Below are 22,250 nucleotides of genomic sequence, written 5' to 3'. Positions count from 1 at the left end.
TGGACTATTACATGTTGTATGTTTGCTTAGTTACAGAGACAACAACATACTTAAACATGATAAGATAAGACAGGAATTTATACAGTAGACATGCTTTGTCACAGTACATCAGGAACTACTTGATATCAGCTTGTGCTGTATTTGAAAATGCAATAGGTTATGAGATCAGACAAATCTTTTTTAAACCAAGTTTTAACGCTTTCTTCCCCCGACACCTTCAGTTGTAACTTTGTTACATTTGTTGAAACTTTATTTGTAATTGTTTCATTTTTCTATATTTTCAGAATATTAACAATGAATTTCCATGCATAGAGCTCCCCAGACTAGACCAGTTGGATTTTGATTTAGGCATACTGTCTCTCGAGGGGAATGGTGTAAACCAGACTCAAGCTTTGTCTCTTCCTCCTCCTGCACACACTCGCTTACAGGCTGAATCATATGCGACTCAAGGGTTACCAGAACATCAACATAACCAGGTATTTCAGCTTTATGAAAATTATATTGATTGAGGGACTGGCCACTAATGCATTTAATTTAAACATCATAAAATTGGAAAATAAATGGAAGATTTGATGCCTGAAGTACTGTGAAACTTAATTAAGAGTTAAAGATAAATTTCTCAAATGCATCTTCATATTGTACTAGTATAAAGCTCCGTCTAATTCATTTTAAAGTTGTTGTTGTAAATTCCCCCCCCCCCCCCCCCCCATATGTGCTATTCCAGCTATAGTTAAAGGACTGTATTTTTGGAAGAAATATTGGGTACATAGTAATCTGCAAGGAAAAGTAACGTGCAACAGCTGGGGTGCTTTTATAAAATTCTTGTGCAAAGCTGTTCCTGATTATCGCAGGTGACAGCAAGGCATCTGTTAAAGGTTTGGGCTGTAGCTTATTGTTTCATAATACAAAAATATGTTGAAACAAGTCTTGGACTGCATCTTTGATAGAGCATCAACACACAAGAAGTGGAAACTGATTATGGTGAAGAGGAACATTAGTATGTTGCTTGTGTCACATTGAAAACCATGTTTATTGTAAAACCATTACTTATTTGACCTTGCTGTTTGGTGTCACATTCTTATCAGATGTTGTTAAGAAAAGAATTTTAGAATCACTTTTTCACATGTTCCTTTGTCCACTGTAAGAGCATCATCAACATGATCAAACAATTTTAGTAGTAGACACTGAAAAAGGGGCATTTACATGACAGTGAAGATTTAAATTCCAAGAGTATGCGCTCCAAAAAGATTAAAGCAACATATTACTTCCTCCATTGTGTATATCACAAAATGAGTATACCAAGAAAATCAGGTTAATGGCTGTTATTCTTTGCATGTACTGTTCACAAGTGGAACAGGAAAGTTGGAAAATGATAGTGGAAAATGATGTAATATCTGTGACAAACCATAATGTGGTTTGGGGAATATGAACATAGAGATAGTTAGCATTGAATGTGTTTTGTATCTGTCGAGAAGGCAACTCTTGCGTTAATATGTATATTTTCCCTCTATGGTTACTGCCCAGATTTTTGTAGTGTACTGTTTGACTAGTTGGGAAACAACATTTTCTGGTGAAGCTCCTATATGAAAAAATTTGAATAAGACTGGCTGCTAATCTGTACCCTTTTCTGTGAATCGTATCACTCTCAGTTTTATACAAGGTGTGTCCAGAAAGGAAGAAACACCGAACACAGAGTGCCAACCAACAAAGGGAGGAGGCTGCGGCTATAGAGCACACATAGCAGGAGGTTTAGACAACAAACTGCCATTTGCTGCAGTTCGCTCTGTTAGAAAGTGAGATACAGCCGATGAAGTGAGGTTGTGCACAAGCTGCCTGTTGGATTTGTGTTGAAGTGATAGTGAAAGAGCTGGTATGAGTCACACACAGTGTTACGAATTAGCATTTTCAGCAGGGCAGAATGTTAGTCTGTAACAAACCAAACTGAATGATTTTCTGCTGTGTGCAGGAAGAGGCTGAATTTTGGGAAAGCCAGATTTGGATGTTGCATCATGTCAACTCTCTGGCTCACACGTCACACCTTGTCCACAGCTGTCTAGCAAAAACATTCCCATTGAGCCCCATCGTATTCTCCAGACTGAGCCACAGTAGACTTTTTCCTCTTTCGCAAAATTAAAACCACATTGAAAGAACATAGTTTCTGAACCAGAACATTCTGAGCCATAGAAGAGATTTAGGATAATGGACAATAGCTTTGCTAACCACCCCAGAAAATGCTTTCCAAGAGGCTTTCCAAAAGAAGAACAATGATGGGGGTAGTGTATTGCTAGCAGAGGGGACTATTTTGAGGGCAACAGTGCTTAAAAATTTTGTACAATAAGCAGTAAAGGTGTTAAATTTCAGTTTCTTTTTTATCACTACTGTATTTACGCACTCTGTGTGAGGTTTGGAAACAGACCAATGATAACCTGATTGAATATTGAATATGACACTCCAGATGTTTACAGCACGGCATATTGACGTAACGTAAATGCATGCTTTCTTATTGCCAACATGCAAATGTGAGCCACAAATATGTTATGTGTCATTTTGATAACAGGAAGCATATAGGTCATTATAAATTAGTAGCTGTAAACAAAATATTACCCAATTTGTAGAAGAAAGATGAGGCTGAAAGTCCCATGTGTGTGTTACTTAGAGACATGTGATACACAAGAGATGTTATTTTCCAGAAAATATTATGTTGTGTTTAAAAGTGCCTTTTTATCTTAAGTTTTGAATTTTTGTGTGGCTGGTGTACTTGAACATGTGTGTAAAGAAAATAATTATTCTGAATTTGCAGGAATCTCATCAGAACTTCTGTCATATTGACCCTGGGAAAGATTTATCATTAGGAAGTACATTTACTGGAAATACTCAGTTATCACTATTTTCTTCATCTGACTCTACTCAACAAGATACAGCAGCACAATCGTTAACAATTAATGCTACAGGTAATGGATGTTTATGTATTTCTTAAAATAAATACCTTGTAAAATGTTAAATGGTTTGAGGAAATCAATGTGGTATGCTGTTTAATGAACTTCTGTTGCCTCAGGTTCCTACAACAGTTAAGTTCTGTTCATTGACTTTCAAGGTGTACAAATTTCATTCAGAATCATAGACTATAAGTACACAGTCCAAAATTATACTGTTATTTGTTTGTACCATTAAATTACAGCCATGAGAATAATAAATGTGAATAAACAATAATGAGGATCTTAGAAACCCAAATGCTTACAAGGCTAGATATTTAGGGACAATAATTTTCAGAAACTTAGGAATTGCAGTTGAATTAGTAGAGTAGCAAGATGGATTAACTGCCATTTAATGGAAGGTGATAAACAAACACCAAATAGAATTTCAATTAGAATATACATTTTATTGAAGTGAAATAGTGGAGGGAAGAAATTCATATATGGAGTTAACTGTAATAACTTCAAGTTGAACCAATATATTTCAAGGAAGATGCAATACATGAAAGTCACAGATCAAGTAAACAGAGTAAGACGTGTATACACTTTAACAGTCAAATCATAACTGAGTCCAAGTCTAGCGGCCGCTGGCTGGCTGGCCGCTTAGGTGGCGCTCCTGTTGCATGACTGGCAGACAGCGCCACATGTAGAGGATGCGCGTAACTGTGCGGTGGCACTTTGAAAGATCGGCGAGCCACAACACCCCCCCCCCCCCCCCCCCCCCGCCCCTCTTGAATTTTTTTGCTCAGGTCTTGATATAGGTGGCCTGTAGCTGGCTAACTTCCATAGGAGTTGTTTGGCTGGCCGTAAAGTCTCGAGGAGGAGGCTTCCCGTACGGACGGAAGTGTCCCTGATGATAACGGGTCGAGATGACAGGAGACGTGGGGGTCAAATCTGCTGGGGCCCCTGCACCAATCTGCCCGTTGCGGCAAGTCCGGTTGTTATAACAGGACACATGGGCAATGTATCCGCATCTGTAGGAGAAGGAGGCGAGTAGAGTTGCTCTGATAAATGATGGTCATCTGGTTCAACAGGAGACATGGGCGATGTGTCCGCCTCCGTACGAGAAGAAGACGAATAGAGTTGCTCCGACAAATGATGGTCATCTGGTTCCTGCATGGGCACGTCTCCTGGTGGCGTCAGTTCTTGTGCTGGCACCGATGTGATGGTGAGAGGACTGCATTGTGAGTAATGAGAGATTCCAGTATGCCGAGCATCAGGTAGACTCGAATATGGTGTAGCGGCATCCGGAACAGGCGTTGCCGACACACGAGGCCGAAGCCGAAGCCGGCAACAGTGTCGTAAGATGCGAACAGGAATCCATTTTGGCCACCTGCCATATCCCCATACTCATACAAGGTCGTCGGTGGTGAACCAGCCAAGCGAAGGCAACCCCGGCCGTGAGGTGGAAGACCGCAGAAGATGAAGTAGCGTGCAGGGCTGTCGGGCATGTAAGAGCTCAACCGGGCTGTGGTTGCCCATGGGGGTGAAACGGTAAGAAGCCAGAAATTGGAGAAGCACATCATCAGCAGAAGAAGTCAGGAGTTTCCTCATCTGAGCATTAAATGTGCGGACCAGTCGTTCAGCCTCACCGTTGGACTGTGGATGGACTGGAGGGGCCGTGACATGCATGACGCCGTGACGGGCACAAAAATCTGCAAAATTGGAAGAGGCAAATTGTGGACCATTATCAGTAACAAGAGTAGCGGGAAGGCCTTCCAAAGAGAAAATGTGAGCTAGGGCATTGGTGGTTGCCACGGTGGTAGGCGATGTGCAACGGACAATGAAAGGAAAGTTAGAGTAGGCCTCAATAACGAGAAGCCACTAAATACCTAAAAAAGGTCCCACAAAGTCAGCATGAATACGTTCCCAGGCAAAGGCCATGGTGACAAAGGTGACTTCGGGGCGGCGCGGCCTGTGATGCACATGGACCACATGCAGCGACCATGTGTGCGATTTCAGAGTCGATGCCTGAGATTTTGTTCGAGAGACACCCCAGTGCCCTTGGTGAAGGAGGCGCAAGACCGAAGCACGCAATGACGCAGATACCACAATACACGGCGAAGCATTTTCGGTGGAAAGGAGGATAACACCATCCCTAGCTGTGAGGTGGTAACACAAAGTGTAGTAGTTCCGCAACAGATCAGAAGTCTTAGCGGACGGATGGTCTGGCCAGCCCTTCTGAATACAGTGTAAAACCCGGGAGAGGGCAGGTTCAGAACCCGTAGCAGCCGCCAGACAGTCCCCAGTGATGGGAAACCCAACCACAACCCGCTGCTCGGCAACATCCAGGTGGAAACACTAAAGTTCGTGACTATCGAATGCCAGATCAGGGCCCATGGGAAGACGAGACAGTGCATCAGCATTCGCATGTTGAGCCATTGGTCGGAAATGAATGTCCTTATTGATACGAGACAAGTAAAGAGCCCAACGCTGGAGGCGGGGTGCAGCCTTGTCGGGAAGTGACGTTGATGGATGAAACAAGGAAACAAGAGGTTTGTGATCCGTAACGAGGTGAAATTAGGATCCATAGAGAAAAACACCAAACTTATGAAGAGCATAAATAATGCCCAAAGCTTCTTTTCCAATTTGAGAATACTTTTGTTGGGCGTCCTTGAGTGTTTTGGAGGCATAAGCAATGGGCAGTTCAGAACCGTCAGAGAAACGGTGCGCAAGGACTGCATCGACTCCGTATTGCGAGGTGGCCGTGGCAAGAACAAGATATTGGCCAGGTCGATAAGTAGCCAGGCACGTGGCCTGTTTCAGCACAGTCCTCAATTTCTGGAAACCCGCATCGCGTGACGCTGACCAGTGAAAAGGCACGTTTTTATGCAACAGGCGATGCAACGGCTGAGCCACCGAAGCAGCAGACGGTAGAAACTTGTGATAGTATGCTATTTTCCCCAAGAAAGCCTGCAGTTTCTTAACAGATGTAGGGCGAGGAAGGGCATCGATCACAGCGACAGTTTGTGGAAGCGGACGAATACCATCCCGAGAGAGTTGAAACCCGAAGTACATGATAGATGCCTGAAAAAATTTTGATTTCTGAAGATTACACTTAAGACCGGCAGTCTGTAAGACATGAAAAAGTGTGCGGAGATTTTGAAGATGTTCGTCAGTGGTGGAGCCAGTGACAACAATGTCGTCTATGTAATTTATACACCCAGGGGCAGTTCCAAGAATCGCTGAAAGAGAGCAGGGTCACCACCGAAAGGCAATCATTGGTATTGATAGAGGCCGAAAGGCGTGTTAAGGACCAGAAACTGCCAGAAGCAGTGTTGAGAGGAAGTTGATGGTAAGCTTCTGACAGTTCAAGTTTAGAAAAATACTGGCCTCCAGCAAGTTTAGTGAACAATTCTCCAGGTCGAGGCATAGGGTAAGTGTCGATGAGGTATTGAGTATTTACAGTGGCTTTGAAATCGCCATAGAGACAAATATCACCATTTGGCTTAGCAACGACAATGACACGAGAGGACCACTCACTGGAAGTGACAGGAAGCAAGACCCCTGAAGCAGTGAGACGATCCAGCTCCCGTTTTACCTGATCATGAAGGGCCACAGGAATGGGCCGAGCTCGAAAAAACTTAGGCCGAGTAGTGGGTTTGAGCATGATACGAGCTTCAAAGTCGTTTGCACAGCTTAACCCAGGAGAAAAAGGGTCAAAAAAGTCATCGACAAGGAATCTAAGTGAGCATAAGGAATAGCATCAGAGGCGATATTGACAGTCGTCTATGGAGAACCCAACAACGCGAAAGGCGTTTCTATGGTCAACCACAAATATGGGGACAGCGGGAACGACAGATTTGTATGATACCTCAGCATCAAATTGTCCCAAGAGAGAAATCTTCTGTTTATTGTAAGTCCGTAATTGCCTAGTGACAGTTGCCATGATTGGAGAACCCAACTGAAGATACGTCTGAGAATTGATGATAGTGGCAGCAGAACCAGTATCCACCTGCATGCGAACATCTCGACCAAGTATTTAGACAGTGAGGAATAACTTCCCTGAAAGGAAGAAGTACAATTGACAGACAACACAGAATCAGAATCACGTTCATGAACATCATGTATGCGGTGAGATTTGCAAACAGATGACGCATGACCCCCCCCCCCCCACACTTTTTTTTTCCACACACACGACCCAACGTTATGGACAATCTTCTCGTGAATGTTTCATAAAACACCGCGGAGATGAAGGAATTTGCCGTGAGTTTTGCTGCAGTTTCTTAGAGGTTTGTTTAAGGTTAGGGCGAGGCTGCACTTGGGAGCGTACTGCGGCCACGTCGGCTGGCGGGAACATGCCACACGCTTCGTCAACATCGCACAGAGGTTGTATTTCCACAACATCGCCCCATGCCTCTATTTGTGCTCCAGCGGTGCGAGAAATTTCAAAAGACTGAGCGATGGATAGGACTTCATCTAGAGTCGGATTTGCCAACTGAAGGGCACTGAAATATGCTCACTGTTTTTATATACTTGAATTTAGCATATTTTGTGACACTGCTCACTTCTCTGTGAAAATGTTTTTAAGATGATACTTGACTTTTTAGTGTTGGCTTCAGTCGTCTAGTGAAAGTATGATTTCATTATGCTGTTTCGTTGGCTGCTGAAATGTCCTGGTTCAATGTGTTTGCCTCATTTTTGGTGCTTCAAATACCATTTCTCCAAATGTGCTTCCTTCTTGATGTTTATATATAAAAAGCAGTAGAATAACTCATTTTTGCTGGTCACTTGCAAATTATTCTAACGGCGACCTGCACATTGTTCCACCGTCACAGACCAAGAGCTCACTTCCGACTGACTACTGTCAAAGACGACTCCAGCGTCAAAGACATTTCACACAACACACAAGCTTCCACTTGTAACCAGTCTCTATGATATTCTTCGTCACATCTACTAATATAAATCAATATGCTGTCACTCTTGAACATATAAGCAAATTAGCATAAAATAAGACAAATTACAATTCACAAAAAATATTCTGACAAAAATATAAGAAGACATTTACAACCTCCCTCATTAGGTTTTGTGTCGACAAATCTGATAGAAAATAACACATTTCCCAGATCCATTACAACTGCTCCCCAGGGTTTTTGTTGTTATGAACATATACAACAAAATACTGACCGCACTCAGTAATGGATCTGTATTACAAAATTAGTACGTAAATGATTATGTCTGATAACGTCTTCCAAATTTGGATTCTTTGAATCTGTGGACTTGTTACTGGCTGTTGTTGCAATGATCAATGAGCAATGATCCTTCCCCATCAATCTCATACACGAATAATTCAAGTAAAGAAATTATTTAACATTATTTAACATATTCTAAAATACAGCATACAAATTGAAAATAATAGTAAGGTAAGCTCATCTGCTAGAATAAGATATGTACAACCACTTTTTTGGTCACACTTTGTACCAACAGGTTCTCATATTTAAAGTTTTAGTTCCCCATATTAATGTTAATTTCGGTTTGCTTATATTATGTACAATAAAAAATGATGCTGTGCATATATTGTGTAGTTCTGATTTTCTTTTTGAATTTTATATATTTTTTTACTCATTTTTTATTTTGTATAATTTTTTTACTTATGATTTTCTTTTTATTTGAATTTTTGCATTTTCTTATATATATGTTTTTTTTAAGTACAGCTAAAGATACATCAGTATTATCTAAATTTTTTCAATTATTTATGTGCACTTGCCTCTCTACGACAATATTACTACAAGTCACATTCTTGTGAAGAGAACCTTTGCTTTCCACAACATCAGTATTAACATCAATAAATTGCTCATATATCATGAGGCTTTATCTAAAATTGGTTTTGAAACTTATATTTTTGCATGCATGTCCTCACATGCATCTCTCCACCCACAGGGAAGACTTAGCTTCCAAAAATTAGAAAAAAATTCATAAATGCTCACTATGGAGACTTTTTTGTAAAAAAAGTGGTAATAAATCTTTCTCTCATTCTTTGTTACAACAGTGTTTTTTCATCAGTTTCAATTAACATTTGACTTCAAATTATTAATTTATACATGCAAATATACAAACTTGGTTGTACAGGTAGTTTTGTTCTAACAAGCATATTCCAGTGGATAACTTTTGTTTTAGACGAAAATAGGTTATTTAAATTTTGAAATTATGATTTCTCTTTATTTAGTTTCAAAGAGACAACATTCCTGAGACCAAATAATTTCTTTGACTTAGGGTATACCAAATGATAAGTGTTAGGGTGTGGATTTTCTATAACTTCAAAAGACCCAATATAGATATCAAAGAATTTTTTAATTTCTGAAGTTAACATTTTTGATTTTTCATGAGATGTTACCAGAACAAGATCCCCAATTTTGAAAGTGGTTAATTTTATCCTGTTGTTATGTCTTTTATTCCTCTTTTCCCCTTGTTTCCTCATAGTTTCACTGACAATATCTTCTCTCTCTTGCATAGTTAAAGGTGTACATTTAGGAAATTCAATAAGTTCTGATATAAGATTTGCAGGTCTGATATTAAACATAATCTGATACGGTGAAAATCCTGTGGAACTATGTTGTAGGCTATTCATAATATCTTCAAAATTTCTAATGTGCTCAAACCAGGTTGGATGTTTATGGCTACAATAGGTTCTGCAAAGCCTCCCAATTTCCCTCATATATCTTTCTGCAGGGTTAGTGGATGGACAATAAACAGATATAAGTATGTGTTTCAATTTTGATCGTTCAATAAACTTTTTCCAAACTTTAGATGTGAACTGTGAACCATTATCTGATAATATATCTTTTGGTTTACCCACGTGTGCGAAATAATCTCTTTCAATTTTTATTATAATTTCATAGCTAGTAGCTTTTTTCACTGGATATAGTTTATGAACATCAAGAGCTCAGATGGAAACCCAGTTCTAAGCAAAGAAGGAAAAGCAGAAAGGTGGAAGGAGTATATAGAGCGTCTATACAAGGGCAATGTACTTGACGACAATATTATGGAAATGGAAGAGGATGTAGATGAAGATGAAATGGGAGATATGATATTGCGTGAAGAATTTGACAGAGCACTGAAAGACCTGAGTTGAAACAAGGCCCCGGGAGTAGACAACATTCCATTGGAACTACTGACGGCCTTGGGAGAGCCAGTCATGACAAAACTCTACCATCTGGTGAGCAAGATGTATGAAACAGGCGAAATAACCCTCAGACTTCAGGAAGAATATAATAATTCCAATCCCAAAGAAAGCAGGTGCTGACAGATGTGAAAATTACCGAACTGTCAGTTTAATAAGCCACGGCTGCAAAATACTAACGCGAATTCTTTACAGACGAATGGAAAAACTAGTAGAAGCCAACCTCGGGGAAGATCAGTGTGGATTCCGTAGAAACACTGGAACACGTGAGGCGATACTGACCTTACGACTTATCTTAGAAGAAAGATTAAGAAAAGGCAAACCTAAGTTTCTAGCATTTGTAGACTTAGAGAAAGCTTTTGACAATGTTGACTGGAATATTCTCTTTCAATTTCTAAAGGTGGCAGAGGTAAAATACAGGGAGTGAAAGGCTATTTACAATTTGTACAGAAACCAGATGGCAGTTATAAGAGTCGACGGACATGAAAGAGAAGCAGTGGTTGGGAATGGAGTGAGACAGGGTTGTAACCTCTCCCCGATGTTATTCAATCTGTATATTGCGCAAGCAGTAAAGGAAACAAAAGAAAAATTCGGAGTAGGTATTAAAACCCATGGAGAAGAAATAAAAACTTTGAGGTTCGCTGATGACATCGTAATTCTGTCAGAGACAGCAAAGGACTTGGAAGAACAGTTGAACGGAATGGATAGTGTCTTGAAAGGAGGATATAAGATGAACATCAACAAAAGCAAAACGAGGATAATGGAACGTAGTCGAATTAAGTCGGGTGATGCTGAGGGAATTAGATTAGGAAATGCGACACTTAGAGTAGTAAAGGAGTTTTGCTATTTGGGGAGCAAAATAACTGATGATGGTCGAAGTAGAGAGGATATAAAATGTAGACTGGCAATGGCAAGGAAAGGGTTTCTGAAGAAGAGAAATTTGTTAACATCGAGTATATATTTAAGTGTCAGGAAGTCATTTCTGAAAGTATTTGTATGGAGTGTAGCCATGTATGGAAGTGAAACATGGACGATAAATAGTTTGGACAAGAAGAGAATAGAAGCTTTCGAAATGTGGTGCTACAGAAGAATGCTGAAGATTAGATGGGTAGATCACATAACTAATGAGGAGGTATTGAATAGGATTGGGGAGAAGAGGAGCTTGTGGCACAACTTGACCAGAAGAAGGGATCGGTTGGTAGGACATGTTCTGAGGCATCAAGGGATCACCAGTTTAGCATTGGAGGGCAGTGTGGAGTGTAAAAATCGTAGAGGAAGACCAAGAGATGAATACACTAAGCAGATTCAGAAGGATGTAGGTTGCAGTAGGTACTGGGAGATGAAGAAACTTGCACAGGATAGAGTAGCATGGAGAGGTGCATCAAACCAGTCTTAGGACTGAAGACCACAACAGCAATAAGTTTAATTAATTTTGAAAATACATCTACCATAACAAATATGTATCATTGACCTTCTTTACTCTTTGGTAACATTCCATATAAGTCCATAGTGATAAGATCTAATCGTTTTTCCAGAATAATGTTTTGCATCTCTCCACCAAGTCTTTGATTGCTCACTTTAAGTTGCCGACATTTGTCACTGGTTGCCAATTCTTTTCTTACCTTCTTTCCAATACTGAAAAAATAAACGTTTTCTTGTATCTTTTGAATTTACTTCTGTATCGCACAATAACTAGAATTTTCATGTATGTAAATGATCAGCTTTTCAGCATCTGCCTCTGGCCAACAAAGTTTCCAATTATCAGAATCTACATCTGCTCTCCGAAATAATATCCCCTTATGCAATTTGTAAAATTTATCAAATTTCTCATACCCCTTCTCCCATAAACATTCTTTGATTAATTTCCAACTTTGATATAAATTTTGATTTTCCCTAATTTTGTTACACATAGCTCTAATTGATTTCTCATTTCCCACCCCTTTCAAGTATCTAATTTGAAATTGCTCTTCCTCCTCTTGTTCAGAAATCTCCTTGTCTCCCCCAATTGGTAACCTTGAAAGTGAATCAGCTACTACATTCTCAGAACCTTTTATGTGCTTGATTTCAAAGTCAAACTGTTGCTGAAATATTGCCCATCTGGTCAATCTACTGTGGTATAATTTGCACTCTTGTAAGTAACTCAAAGCTTTGTGATCCAAAAATACTATAGTTTTATGTCCAATGAGGTAAATTCTAAATTTTGTAAAAGCCCAATGAATTTCCAAAAGTTCCTTCTCTGTGACTGTATAATTTTTCTCATGCTTGAGCAACGTTCTGCTTGCAAATGCCATTGTACAATGTATCTTAACTCCATTCTCTACTCTTTATTGAAATAACTCTGCTCCAAGCCCATAATTACTGCTATCAGGGTTCAAACAAAATGGCAAATTAAAATCAGGTCTGTGTAATAAGTGTTGCTTCCTCAACACTTGCTTAATTTTTTCAAACTCTTCCTGACAATTTTTATCCCAAACCCAAACAGTGTTTTTCCTGAGTATCTGACTTAAACATGCTGCTTTCAGACTCTGATCACTTATATGTTTTTGGTAATAGCTGCATAATCCAAAGAATGACTTTAATTGTTTTTTAGTCTTAGGCATAGGAACTTCTGAAATTGCTTTAATTTTTTCTGTATCTGCCTTTTCCCTTGTCTGTGATAACATGTCCCAAAAATTCTAATTCAGAATCTGCAAATTTACATTTCTCTAATTTCAATGTCATCCCCCCTTTCCTAAGTTTTTCACAAACTGATTTCAAAATCGAAAAATGTTCCTCCCAATTTTGCCCTGTAACCAAAATGTCATCTACATAAATTATCAGTTTAGATGCAAGTTCTGGCCCCAGTACATGATCCAAAGCTCTTATAAATTCAGAAACAGAATTTAACCCAAATGGCACAACATAATATAGGTAACTCTTACCATTGTACAAGAAAGCGGTATATTTTCTAGAATTAACCGAAAGTGGTACCTGATGAGAAAACCTGAAGTTAGATTCAAACTTGACATATATTTTATATCTGTAAATTTATAGAGTAACTCATCAATATTTTTGGGATGGTCTGTCTGTCTGAACAAAATTTTGTTTAAGTGTTTAGAGTCCAAAACCAATCTTACTCCACCATCTTTTTTCAAAACAACTACTAAAGGATTATTATATGCACTGATACTCCTTTCTATTATATTACATCCTTCCATTTTTTCAGCTCTTTCTCAACAGCAGGTATGTCACTGAAAACATCACTGTATTCCCACAGCAGATTTTCTAACTTGTTTTTGCTCCCCAGATATATTTTGTATTTCTTAAATTTTCAAATTTACTAAATTTCCAAATTCAACTTCATCAGTGTCAAATCTATGAATTTCAATGTTCTCCAATCTATTTTCTTTTAGTAAATTGATACTGTCAAAATTCCCATTACTCTGATCCCCAAGTGTCTTCACAAATTTTGTCTGAGTGTATTCCCTTTTACTGGTTTCTATGAAATGTTTTCTTCCACCCCAATCAGTTTCTGTATTACTTTTACTATCCAATTCATAACCAAAAGAAAATCCTCATTAAATTCCTGAATTACAAAACATCCCTGTGTGAACAACTTGTCTTCAATTAAAAATGTCACTAAAGCCTGACTTTTTATCAATTTACTGCTTTTCCCAGTAGCACATTTTATCTTTACCCCAACAACTGGCATTTCAACGTAATCTTTCCCCACTTTTAATTTCTTGCTTAACCTTTCAGACATTCCTGAGACCTCACTTCCTGTATCAATTAAACATTTAACAATCAATGACCCAATTTGAACTTTTATATAAGGACTGCAAAATTGATCGCTATTTGCAGAACCTGTATCCTCACGTAATAATCACTTTCAGTTTCCCCAAACCTATACTTATCAGAATCATATGGTATCCCATTGTATCTATTATTTGTCACAGCGTTATATGTATTATTTGTCACAGTTACAAAATTTGCACAAGATACAAAATTGTCATTAGTACTCTCTATTATCTCATATAGCCAAGAATTTTCATCCAAATCACATTGTATACTATTGAAGTACTTACCCTACAGCTTTTAAAAAATAAAATTCTCATCTTTTTCCGCCACTCAGGACATATGGTTTCACATACATTATAAGCATCTTTCTAAAGTTTTTGTCAAAAGAAATATTTTCATTGTTAGGCCATAGATTCATAAGAAATGTGTGTGTGTGTCATTAGTATCTGTAAATGTTTCACTTAGGCTAGAAGTTATACGTGTGTCATCATTATTTGTGTAGTCAGATTCTTTACCAACAACATCAAAATTCACACTGCTTACGAGCCTTATTCATCCTGGTAACATCCCTGGGAATTTCTATAATATTCTCACTATTTAATCCATTTTCAACCATGTGTTTACCCAACTCCCTATTTAAACTAGTGAAACACCTTTCCTCAACATCATCATCAATATCATTACCATCATTATCAACTTCATCATCAACATTATCATCAACATCATTATCATTACACATATTCAGCTCATACACATTCAAATTGTCCCCCAAAATATTATTTCCCTATTCTAAAGTTACCAGATCCCTATCACCAATATATTCATTCTCACAGCATGCACTCTCTCTTTCATTCACACATGTCTCTGAACTACTGCAAATCTTGATGAAGGTTTCTCGGGTCTCCAGCCGGGTGGTAGCATTGATATCTGGCGACGTTTCGGGAAGTGTCATACTACCCACCTTCTGGAGAAGTGTCTAGATTCGCGGAGAGCAGCCTATTTATATGTGCGGTCACTGCCCTACACTAGACCTCAGGTGGCTGCGGTGGACCAGTGGCGTGCGCGCAGTGGTGGGGATGGCGGGCAGCCACGTTTGGTGCTCAGTGTAAGCATTCTGTCTGTATCTGTGGCGGAGGACATTGACGGGCGCGCTCCCTACGGATTCCCGCTATCGCAGGGTTCCATGCTGCACTGAGTTGGTGTCCCTCGTCTCTGTTGACCAGATTCTCGTGAATCCTTATTTCTATGGATTCTTTGATAACGCTTTCCCAAAAGCCAGATGCTCGGCACAGTACCTTCGTGTTTTCAAAGTTGAAGTTGTGTTCTTCATTGATGCTGTGTTATGTTGGCTGATTTTTCTGTGTGGCCTAGTCGCACACATCTGATATGTTCTTTGCAGCATTTAGATATGCAGCGCTGTGTTTGCCCAATGTATTGCTTTCCGCATTCTCATGGTATACTGTATACTCCTGGTGTGTTAAGGTTCAGCGCATCTTTGGCATAACCTAGGAGCTCCCTCGTCTTCAGTGGTGGTCGGAGAATGGTTTTGATCTTGTATTTTCCCAGAAGTCGTGCAATATTGGCCAAGAGCGGACCCACATACGGAAGGAACGCGAGTCGTTTATTTTCTTCTTCTCCTTCATTATTTTCTTCTGGGGTTCTCACTGCTTCCTTTTTTCTTTTAAGCGCCTTGTTGATCTGCGTTTCACTGTAACCATTTTGTTGGAAGACTTCCCTCAGGTGTTGCAGCTTGGATAGTAGGCTGTCTTTGTCGCAGATGGCATGCGCCCTATGTACCAGGGAGGTCACTGTTTGTCTTTGTGCTGGATGGTGGCAGCTTATTGCATGATGGTATAGATCTGTGTGGTCTTCTTCCTATGTACTGCATGGCCTAGTGATCCATCTGTCTTCCTCTTAATTAAAATATCAAGGAAGGGGAGGCATCCATTTTCCTCCATTTCCATTATAAATTTGATGTTCAGATGGATGCTGTTGAGGTGTTCAAGAAACTCATCTAGCACCTGATTGCCATGTCCCCACACGACAAAAGTGTCGTCGACTTAGCGGAAGAATTGCTTCGGTTTCTGTCTCGCAGTTTGAAGGGCCACCTTCTTTTACATTGTAAATTTGATGTTCGGATGGATGCTGTTGAGGTGTTCAAGAAACTCATCTAGCACCTGTTTCCCATGTCCCCACATGACTGCCAGACAGAAACCGAAGCACTTTTTCCGCTATGTCGGACCTTCAAAGGGGCGTCTACTCGTTTTTTATTTCCTGAATAACAACTGGTTCATGTTTAAACTGGTTATTGTAGTTTTGCCAAAGTCTCTGGTCAACATTTCTGTTCCCATTCCTACGCCAAACATTACCTGGTTTTTGGTAGTTACTATTGTACTGATCTCTAGCAACATTTCTGTGATTTTGATCTCTAAAGTGTTCTCTATTTTGTAGATTATTTCCGTGAAAATGTTGTTCTTGTTTTGGATGATAATTATGGTCCTTCTTTTGAAAATTATTGTTACATCACCCTGAATTTTGACTGACATCATGATAATTGTTTTGTTCCCTTTTTTGAAAGTTATCATTTCTCCAATTTTGACCACTACCTTTCTGAGTAAACCCACTGTGCGTTCTTGTTGTTACCCTATCCAACTTTTCAATATAATTGAGAAACTGCTCAACATTACATCAGGACAATGAACTAAACTCAACTGCATTGCCGATGGCAATCTTCTCTTTAAGGTATCAATTTTGATCAAGTCATCGAAAGGTTTTGTTAAATTAATAAGTTTTTGAAGTTCACTTTTGCAAAATTTGTTTCATGCTCCCATCTGATTCTCCGTAGTTTCTCCCATTCAAAAATTCACTTTTGATTCTAGTTTGTTTAAGATCATCCCAAAAATTTTCCAGAAATTTTGATTCAAATTCTGAAAAGGTTGTCCCCACAGTTACAATCTGGTTTGCCCAAGTCAAAGCTTTGCCTTCCAAGAATTTTTTCACAGATTTAATTTTCATATCATTTGGTGAGTGAGGTAAAAAACAATCCTTACAATACTGTATAAAATCAATGGGATGTAAGGGTCCATCTTCCGAAAAGTGCCTCACTGGAATATTAAATACAAAATTGCACATGTTGACATTGTGATTTTTACTTTGAAATTCAATGTTGAAACTTTCTTTAACAGATTTTTTGTTTTCTAAATCATAGCATTCTACTTTTTTTGTAGAGTAACCAAACAAGTGTCAGTTTTTTGTTCTACATTTTTTACTAAAATTTTTGTTTTCTCATCCAAATGTTTAATTTCCCCTTTTATCTCATCAAAATCAATTAAATTTCTTTCCCTATCTGCCAGTAACTCATTTTTTACAGTATTAATTTCATCACTCAATTTAGCATCAATTTCTTTTACTTTTGCTTCCACAGATTCAATTTTTTCCTGAACACCCCCAACCCTGTTCGAAGGATCACCCACTAGGGTATTGACTGCTTGGACTTGCAACAAAATGTTATCAATTTTTTCATCCCAGTATGTCTTATTGTCGCCAACTGATTGTTTAATTTCTTTTGTGAAATTTACAAGAAAACTTTTTAAATCAAATTGATTGGTTCTTTCTGTTTCATTTGACCTGTCCTGATTTTCGAAGTCTATTAAATTACTATTTTTTACGTTAGGCACAATACTCTCGAAAATCTCATAAATCATTGTGAATAAAAAAAAAATAAAAACACAGCAATACAAAACATACGAGGGTTTAGTGACTTATCTGGAACTCTCTACTACTGTTGCAAATCCACGTTTTCCATCCATGTGATTGTTGACCAAAATTCTTGAAATTCCTTCTTCTGTCGAAAATTATATTTTTTGCCGAAACATTTCTTCTCCAAAACTTTTACTTTCCGATGAACACAAATACTGCAAAACACATTTTGAAAAACTGGTATAAACACAAAAATTTTCTTCTTCGTAGCACTGTTGAAGATCACGTGAACACAATATCCCGGCTGAGCCCCCAATTGAAATATGCTCGCTATTTTTATGTACTTGAATTTAGCATATTTCGTGACAGTACTCATTTTACTGTAAAAATGTTTATAAGATGATATTTGACTTTTTAGTGTTGGTTTCAGTTGTCTAGTGGAAGTATGATTCCATAATGCTGGTTTGTTGGCTGCTGAAATGTCCTGGTTCAATGCCTCATTTTTGGTGCTTCAAATACCATTGCTCCAAATGTGCTTCCTTCTTTATGTTTATATAAAAAAAGTAGTAGAATAACTCATTTTTTGCTGGTCACTTGCAAATTATTCTAACGGCGACCTGCACATTGTTCCACTGTCACACACCGAGAGTTTACTGCCGACTGACTACGGTCAAAGACTACTCCAGCATCAAAGACATTTCACACAACACACAAGCTTCCACTTGTAACCAGTCTCTTTGATATTCTTCGTCACATCTACTAATATAAATCAGTAGGCTGTCACTCTCGGACATATAAGTAAATTAGCATAAAATAAGGCAAATTACAATTCACAAAAAATATTCTGACAAAAATACAAGAAAACCTCCCTCATTAGATTTGGTATCGACAAATCCGATAGGAAATAACCTCCCAGATCCATTACAGCACATTGCCTAACTTCTTTGTCGGGCGCCGATCAGATAATAGCATCCTGTACCATGGAATCGGCGTAGGATTCTTTGTGAACTTTAGTAACAAATTGACACTTTCTACTGAGGCCGTGAAGTTCAGCAGTCCAAGCGTGATATGATTGATTCTGTTGTTTTTGACAACTGTAAAAGGCAACATCAGAGGCTACCACATGCATTTGCTTTTGAAAATGAATATAATAGAGGGAAACATTCCACATGGGAAAAATATATCTAAAAACAAAGATGATGTAACTTACCAACGAAAGTGTTGGTATGTTGATAGAGACACTAAGAAACGCAAACACACACACACAAAATTCAAGCTTTCGCAACCCACGGTTGCTTCATCAGGAAAGAGGGAAGGAGAGGGAAAGACGAAAAGATGTGGGTTTTAAGGGAGAGGGTATGGAGTCATTCCAATCCCGGGAGCGGAAAGACTAACCTTAGGAGGGAAAAGGGGCAGGTAATCCAGTCAAATAGCAGAGATACATTGCAAAAGGTGGGGTAGAAGATTTTATTTTTTTAACTCGTTCATATTGCTGGAAAGGTTAGAAAACCAAGTTTTGCCAACAAAATTTCTCTTGGGAAAACTTTCTGAAGTCAAAAAACTTCGAATATTTCGGACTTTTTTTAGTTTTTTCAAAATATCTCAGTTTCGTTTGCTCCTATCGCTTTGACATCTATTTTCTTTTGTAAAGAGCACAAAATTCTCTACAAATTTGATTCTTGCCATTTTTTTTCTACTCCCAATATCTAAGGCGCTACAGCACCTCAAAAAATACCAATTTTTCAAATTTTGAGCTGGTACCTTATTTTTGAACATTATTTTTTCAGTTTCTGTTTGTGTAGTATAAATACATTATACATCATGTTATATGTTGGAATTTACCACCTCGCTTTCAGGTATTCAATTTCTCTGTATGCAACATTAGGATTGTTGGGCACCCATATTGGGATTCTTACGTCACTACCTGAAGTTCACTATGGGCCACCTCAGAGCCCTGGTATTTGTAAAACTATAAATATAAAAATACATCATTAAGACACACACACACACACACACACACACACACACACACACACACACACACACACACACACAGAAAATAAATTGTCTCAGGAAACTGAACTATTATTAGCTGTAATAGGCAACCTAATTAGGTAGGTAATTACTCTTGTGTATAAAAGCCACACACTTGACATTAAAAATAAGTAGCTTTATTACAATTAAAATGCACTGTCAGTTACTAAAAAATGTTAACAGTTCTGGGTGTGTTATACTTGTAATATTGCACTTTAGTGCTCTTGAGACAGATATGATCATCACTTCCAACGTTTTGATGGGCCAGGTTCCTCAGTGTCACCAGAAATACCTTGAGTTACGGATTCAGGGTCTGTACATAGAGTTGATCCCAAGATTGACCTCTTCTTTAAACAGCGAGTCAATCTCGGCAAGTTCGTTGATTTCATCAGCGGTTTCCTCAACATCCTCCACAACATCTTCTTCACTGTCTTCATATAAAAATTTTGGCACGTTTTCCCAGTTGACCCCAATACATTTCTTGCAAATTGAAGAACATTTCGAACCCGCTTTTCTGCAGGAGCACGCTCTGCCACAGTTTAGCTTGCATGAGCATGAAACAATGTGAAGAAGTGCTTCAGGTGCTGTATCTTGGGTCATTATGGTGGGTATTGGACCGTGGTCACTGTCATTCCCGCCCCATTTCTCAGGAGGTTTCCAGTTTCCCATCCAACTTTGGACTTGTTGGTAAGTCCGCAACGAATGATGTTGTGCAGCATCTTGTGTAGGTGGCAACCGTGCAAGATTCAGTTTGCTTTTTGTGACAGACTTGGCGAATAGCTGGTACCGCAAATGGTCTAGTGTGTGGGAACTGCTGACACCTCCACTATACAATGCGATAGTAACCTGTTGTGCTGTTATTATTTCTTCTCGGGTAGCATGTGGTTTATTGAACGTGCAAAGTGCTGAGGTTAGGTGTTCATTTTTCGCAACAATATTGCAGCACTTAATTTTTCCTTGACCAAAAAAAGTGGATGTTGTATCACATCCGCTAAAGGCGTGAGTGAACAGAATATATTCACTGTCAAACTTGTAAGATGTAGTGGAAAACCACTTGTCTTCTGCATTTCCCCTTCCTGGCTTTAAGAAAAATAAGTTTTCATTGCCTTGCCCCAAACCAGTCATGAGCACAAGCAGGTCAGCATCATCCCCTACAATGACTACACTTTCAAAATTCTTCCGTATTGGTTTCCAGGTAGGCAAATATAGTCTCCATGCCTTCATCTACTTGTGTTGCAGGTCGGTAACCTTGTTTTTGTCCAGTAGCTGAAACACGGTGAAAGAACTTTCTGTAGCAAAATCTGTGGTGTGTCACCCATCTGCAGCAACTAAATCATTTACATTTAGAAACCGCTGTATCACTTGTTGACCAAATTCATCACCATGTCATTTAGCCTGTTCTAATATTGTCGATTGTCCAATTTCATTACTTTGTAAACAAAATTTCGTGTGGCAATGGCAATCTTAACTGCTTGGTTAAAAAGTCATCAGAATTCCCTTTTGCACATAAGAAGCATTTCTCTTTGATACTGAACTGACCTTTTTCCTTCGACCGACATAGCACGCCTGTTGGTTCCTGAGGATGTCGAAGGCTAGCTGCTATCATTCTCTCATTGATGTACTTCTTGTAGCATGCTTCATGCACCATCACTTCACTGAGCATTTTCAAAAAACGGGTGTGAGCAGACTCCCTGCGTTTAGCACTACAATTGATAAGTGTGCTCAGTCCTTTCTTTTTCTCAATGCGCATTCGGGAGGACGACGGTTCAATCCCGTCTCCAGCCATCCTGATTTAGGTTTTCCATGATTTCCCTAAATCGTTTCAGGCAAATGCCGGGATGGTTCCTCTGAAAGGGCACGGCCAATTTCCTTCCCAATCCTTCCCTAACCCGCGCTTGCACTCCGTCTCTAATGACCTCGTTGTCGACGGGACGTTAAACATTAAAACACCACGTTTTCTCAATGCATCCACCACTCACCACAGTTTTTTCGCAAATGAAACACAAATTCATGTCAGTCATACTCATTTTGAGCACCACAACATATGCTGAATGGAAGCGACTCCAAACTGTAGGACCCTTATTGTTGTGTGCTAATAGCTGTCAGCGCGCTGTGAACAATCACCAGAAATAATCGCCTTCCGCCCGCCAAAGAATAAATACGCTTTTGTCCACTAAAGAACAGTTCCTACATACTTTTTTCTTATAACTGATCATTAACGTCAATCAACTGTAGAAAATGTACGGCACCTGCATGCAATTGTATTACATATTGTAACACAAATAAACTTCACGCGATCCGACGTGAATGTGTTCGTAGTTACTGAATGTGATGCTGTTTGTCCTGGCCCTGCAGCAGAGTGAGATGGTAAATTCCAATTAATAACATGAGTAATATGTTTATACTACACAAATAGAAACTGAAATAACAGCGTTCAAAATTTAGATAATTTGCCACTTTGCTCGAAATTTGAAAAATTGGTATTTTTTGACGCGCTGTAGCGACTTAGATACTGGGAGTATTAAAAAATGGTAAGAATCAAATCTGTAGAAAATTTTGTCCTCTTTAAAAAAGAAAATAGACATCAAAGTGATAGGAGCAAATGAAACTGAGATATTTTGAAAAAAAAACTGAAAAAAGTCCGAAAT

At 38.9% G+C, this 22,250-nt stretch overlaps 1 protein-coding gene across 2 annotated transcripts in view; it reads left to right on the top strand.

Annotated features, from left to right (window-relative positions):
* The window catches only part of LOC126269086 (uncharacterized), a 237,165-nt gene that overhangs the window by 143,549 nt on the left and 71,366 nt on the right, over window positions 1-22,250 (top strand). For both annotated transcript variants that reach the window (XM_049973964.1, XM_049973965.1), the window contains exons 5-6: window positions 285-476; window positions 2,801-2,951. In XM_049973964.1, coding sequence (XP_049829921.1) covers window positions 285-476; window positions 2,801-2,951 — 343 coding nt within the window. The remainder of the gene's footprint in view (window positions 1-284; window positions 477-2,800; window positions 2,952-22,250) is intronic.

Source organism: Schistocerca gregaria, chromosome 1 (assembly GCF_023897955.1).
Source record: "Schistocerca gregaria isolate iqSchGreg1 chromosome 1, iqSchGreg1.2, whole genome shotgun sequence".
NCBI lineage: Eukaryota > Metazoa > Arthropoda > Insecta > Orthoptera > Acrididae > Schistocerca > Schistocerca gregaria.
The sequence above is the reverse complement of the archived record's forward strand: the minus strand, read 5'-3'. Positions and strand labels throughout refer to the sequence as shown.